The following is a 5,000-nucleotide window of genomic DNA, read 5'->3' as shown; positions in this document are numbered from 1 at the left end:
TGTAGACTTATGGTGTTGGTATTTGGTGTGGGTATTTGGTACGGGTATTTGGTTTGGATTTTTGATGCGGGTATTTTAATATACATGTATATTTATATATATATATATATTTATATATATATATATATATATATATTGTATATATATATATATTATATATATATATATATATATATATATATATATATATATTTATTATAATATATATAATATATATATATATTGTATTTGGTATTTGTGGGTTTATTATGGATAACAGATGGGTTGATAAAATAAGATATATTCTGGTCTTATTTTGGCTGGTTTTTATTTTATATACATCGATGTATTTCTGTTTCTGGTTCACTTTTTAAAATTTCATCATATGAGTATTACTTTTTTTATGATTAGCAAAAAAAAAAAAAAAAAAAACATATTTTGTGGTTTGTTAAGTAAGGAAGATAAAACATAAACTGTTTTATAATCCGTAGGACACTATGTGTTATATAAACCAATCATCAAAAACAATCATGTTATTGAAGACACAATTCTAAGGACCTGTTTTTTTTTTTTTTTTTTTTTTGTATGTTTACAGAAATATCTGATCCTTTCGTATTCAACATCTGAGGTGTTTGTATCTGTTTCCATCGAGAAGTATTCAACAGGATTTTCTTCTAAGACTGTATCTCATTCTGATAGAGATACCAGGGTAAAAAATGAAAATGAAAATAAACAGCAAAAGCAAAATATACCAAGATCATGATAATTCATGAGGGAGATAAGGATATGGGAGTAACATGGGTCCTTTGGTATGCCCTTCTAGCTCTACACAGGAGGGACCTAGTGGGGGACTTTAAGCATTTCTTTCTTTCTTCTTTCTCTTCTTCGGCATTCTCTTCCTCTTCCCTCCATCTCTTTCCCCTTTCATCCTACTTCACCATCTACTTCTTTTTTTCTTCCTCCTCGTCTTACTCCTCTTTTTCTTTCTCCTCCTCCTTTCTCTTTTACTTCTTCTTCTTCTTCCTCATCTCCTCCTTCTCACCCCTTTTCCTCCTATTCCTTCTCCTCCTCCTCTTCTTCCTCCTCCTCTCCTCCTTCTCACCCCTCTTCCTCCTCCTCCTCTTTCTCCTCCTCCTCCCTTCCTTCTCACCCCTTCCCGTCCCCTTCTCCTCCTCCTCCTCATCTTCTTCTTCTTCTTCCTCCTCCTCCTCCTCCACCTGCTCCACCTCCTCCACCTCCTCCACCTCCTCCACCTCCTCCACCTCCTCCACCTCCTCCTGCTCCTCCTGCTCCTCCTCCCCTTCCCCCTCGTTCTTATCGAAACAAAAAGGAAGAGAAAAGAAAATTCACCTCTTCTCCTTTTTTTTATTCTTTTTTTTTAATTTTTTTTCTTCCTTTCTTCGCGTCCTTTTGAGTGGTTTTGAGAACCCAGCATCTTCTTGCAGATTGTTGTCTCTTCGATTTTTCTTCGTCACTTGCTAGGGATGCCGGACAGACAGGTAGGTCAGGTGTGCTCCCCCCCTCCCACCATATCCCCTCCCCTCCCCTCCCCTCCCCTCCCTTCTTCTTCTTCTTTTTCACTCCCCACCCCCCATATCCCCTCCCCTTCTCCCTCCCCTTAGAGTGTTGTGGTGTTAAAATCGGTGTTAACTTAACCCTTGGTGTGAGTTGGTGTTACTTCATTGAATTCTCTCACTTCCTGCCTCTTTGCTGTCGTCAGTTCGTTCGGTGTTGTGGTATTATGCTGGTGTTTAATAAGCAAAAGACTCGACTGTATTAATATGATGGCAAAAAAAAGGAGAAAAAGAAGGAAAAAGAAAGAAAAAATAGGATATACAGTAGGTCTATTTTGTGTTTTTTTTTCTTCTGCCATTGTTTTTTTTTCCTGTTATTGTTGTTGTTGTTGTATGTTTCGACAACACCTTCCACCTCTCCCTGTCCATGGATGTTGTTTCTTGATGTCGTATTTTCTGTTTCCCTCTTTTTTTTTTAGATAAAAATCGTGGTTGTGGCTCAAAGCGAGGGAATTCCCCCTTTATACTTGGTCTCAGAACCTCCCCTCCCTCACCCCCGTCCCACCCGTCCCACTGACTCAAGGATCGATGTGTGACTTCATTTCCGTGACTCACGAGTCGACACCGTGAGTCACAGGCTGTGATTCACCCCCCTCCCCCCTTCTCCCCCCTCAGGTGTCACTCCCCACCCAGTATTTCCTCTCGTGAGCATCTTCAGTACTATGTCTTGACCTCTGGAAGTCCCCCCGTCAGGTAACACGAATACTCTTCGTTACTTCCCAGTCCCGCACGGCTTCGTATCAAAAGTAGCCGCTTCTCTTTCATGTATTTGTTCTTTTTTTCCTTATTTGTTGTCCTCCTCGCTGACTTGGATAACAAAGGTTTGTTTGTTTATCCTTTTAATCCCTCTTTATCACTTGTATGTACATTATTTCCCTTCGATTGCTGCCAAAACCGATTTTTTCCCTTTTTGGAATAGTTAGCCCTCCAAAACTGTGTACAAAGAAAACTACTTTTCGGGAGAGACTGAAGAATTCCTCTTTGGTGCTTCCTAGTCGTTTTGGTTATTATTATTTTTTTTTTATTACTTTTCCTCGCATGATGGACCATTCCTGGAGCAACTGACCTTCTCTAGGCTTTTTTTTGTATACCTTCGTGCCTGATATGTGTGATGTAATAGAACAATCGTGTGTTTTATATATTTATATATATATGATAATTGACTCTTGCACGTGGAAAGAAAACTTATTTTGAATTACATACATACACACACCCACAAACACACGCACACGCACACACTCTCTCTCTCTCCCTCTCTCTGTCTTTCTGTCTCTCTCTCCCTCTCTCTCCCTCCCTCCCTCCCTCCCTCCCTCCCTCCCTCCCTCCCTCCCTCCCTCCCTCCCTCTCCCTCCCTCCCTCCCTCCCTCCCTCTCTCTCTCTCTCTCCCTATCTCTGTTGTCTCTCTCTCTCTCTCTCTCTCTCTCTCTCTCTCTCCCTCTCTCCCTCTCTCCCTTTCTCTATCTCTGTCTCCATTCTCTCTCTTCCTCTCCCTCCCTCTCTCTCTCTCTCTTTCTCTCCCTTTCTCTCTCTCTCTCTCTCTCTCTCTCTCTCTCTCTCTCTCTCTCTCTCTCTCTCTCCCTCCCTCCCTCTCTCTCTCCCTCCCTCCCTCTCTCTCTTTCTCTCTCTCACACACAAACACACATATCGACATGTAACACCTTTCCCCTTGCTTTCACAATCACTAGTGTTTGTTTCACTAATGATTACTGACTGTAGTTTGAATAGATTAGTCACTTACATAACATTTTGTAACTTATACGATAACGAATAACACATATTCATAATGATAGTATTGGTAAATAACTATTTTTATTATCATTTTATCCTATTGTCTATTTTATTTCACTTTTTGAAAATTATTATGATTGCAGTTTGCCGTTTCGTTATCAAAAAAAAAAATGTCATTAATGTCATCATTATCATTGTTGATATTATCAATATTATAGTTATTACAGTTATTATTATTATTAGTAGTAGTAGTTTTTGATCATAATTATTTTTATTATCATCATATTATTATTGTTGTTACCAATATTGTTATTATAATTTAGCATAACAACAATGGTAATGATGATAATGATGATAGTGATAAGGTAATGTCAATGTTAAAGAGAAGAATAATGATAATGATGATATTGATCGTAATAATTATTTCTCCCCATTCCTTATTTTCATTTCATTTTCGAGGTCGAAGTTTCAGGAAGACGCAAGGCTTTTTATAACGGCAAGTTCACTAGAGTCATTTTCCGTCGCTTCCAACACAGTAACACCGACCTTAACGACTCCCTCCGAATTGCAGGCGCGGTCATGGTTTCTGGAGACGACCCTGACTACGACCCGGAAACCCCGTCCCAGAGCCAGAGTCACCTCCACCTTCACCTCCACCCCCGCCCTACGAGGAGGGTTTCCGCCCCCAGCGTCCTCGGCAGCGTCCGCGAGGATCCTCCGACGCCCCCGTCCTCGCCTCCTCCAACTCCTTCGTCGGCGCGCTTGGCCCTCCAGACGACGACCTGCGGCAGCGTCTCGCCCGCCGTGCACCGCCGGAAGATGGCGATGACGCCCCTCTCGCTGCAGGTCCTGGCCGAGGGCGCGTCGAAGCCTCCTGCGGTCCCCTTGCGGCGGGTGCGGAGTCTGGACAAGCTCCCGACGAGCGAGCACGACCCCAGGGACAAGAAGTACCTCTCCTTGCCCTACGACAGGTCCATCTCGCGCTACATCAGGAAGAAGCAGTCGCTCTCGCCGCTGGTAAGGGAGACCTCGCTGACTGGAGCCGCCCCTTGCGAACGCCTGGCGCGGAGGAAGGGCTCCATGTCCATCCTGAAGGTCGTGGCGATTCCAGAGGACTGCGGGGGAGCGGAGGGCGTGCCGGAAGTGCCAGACTCCGGGCGGGGGAGCGTCGACAGCGGCGAAGTGGCCAAGGCGCGCGCCCAACGCCAGATCAGCATCGACGAAGGCATCGGGGCGGAGTGCCTGGCCGAAGAAGACGCGGCGATGGACTAGCTGTTTGAATAGCCAGAACCGTTAAAAACCGTTAAGATCGTTAGAACCGTTAAGATCGTTAGAACCGTTAGACCCGAAAAAAAGAGAAGAACTCTATCTACAGTATATAAACTGTTAGAACTGTTAGAATCCCTTTGCCATCCCTAGTCAGGTTCAGAGTTTTTTTTTCATTGTTTAATTTATTCCGTTTATCTGTGTTTATTCTCATTTACATATTTATTTTATTGGTTCTGAAAGAAAATATTCCTTTTATTTTTTTAGCGTGAATACCTCCATACAAGAAACAAAAAAGAAAAGAAAAGTATTATTGTTAATTTTTTTTTTTTTCGAAGGAAGTGAATCACGAAAAATTCTATAATTGTATTATACAAAATTATAAGTATATATATACATATATATATAAATAACTGTTAAAAACTTCCTGAAAATCTGTAATGGACTAGAAAA

General features: G+C 42.0%; 1 protein-coding gene across 4 annotated transcripts in view; it reads left to right on the top strand.

Moving 5' to 3' along the window:
- Positions 1 to 5,000, top strand: part of LOC122253994 (uncharacterized) — a 124,591-nt gene that overhangs the window by 119,279 nt on the left and 312 nt on the right. For 3 of the 4 annotated variants that reach the window (XM_086532686.1, XM_086532683.1, XM_043017439.2), the window contains 2 exons: positions 1,425 to 1,478; positions 3,853 to 5,000. The exon at positions 3,853 to 5,000 is cut by the window's right edge and continues 312 nt beyond it. In XM_086532686.1, coding sequence (XP_086388812.1) covers positions 1,425 to 1,478; positions 3,853 to 4,553 — 755 coding nt within the window. In that variant the 3' untranslated portion in view covers positions 4,554 to 5,000. The remainder of the gene's footprint in view (positions 1 to 1,424; positions 1,479 to 3,852) is intronic. The other variant, XM_086532684.1, reaches the window with a different exon arrangement.

This window comes from Penaeus japonicus, unplaced genomic scaffold (genome assembly GCF_977035675.1).
Source record: "Penaeus japonicus unplaced genomic scaffold, GWHDUDI00000001_assembly GWHDUDI00000037, whole genome shotgun sequence".
Lineage (NCBI taxonomy): Eukaryota > Metazoa > Arthropoda > Malacostraca > Decapoda > Penaeidae > Penaeus > Penaeus japonicus.
This window is presented reverse-complemented; position numbering and strand designations above follow the sequence as displayed.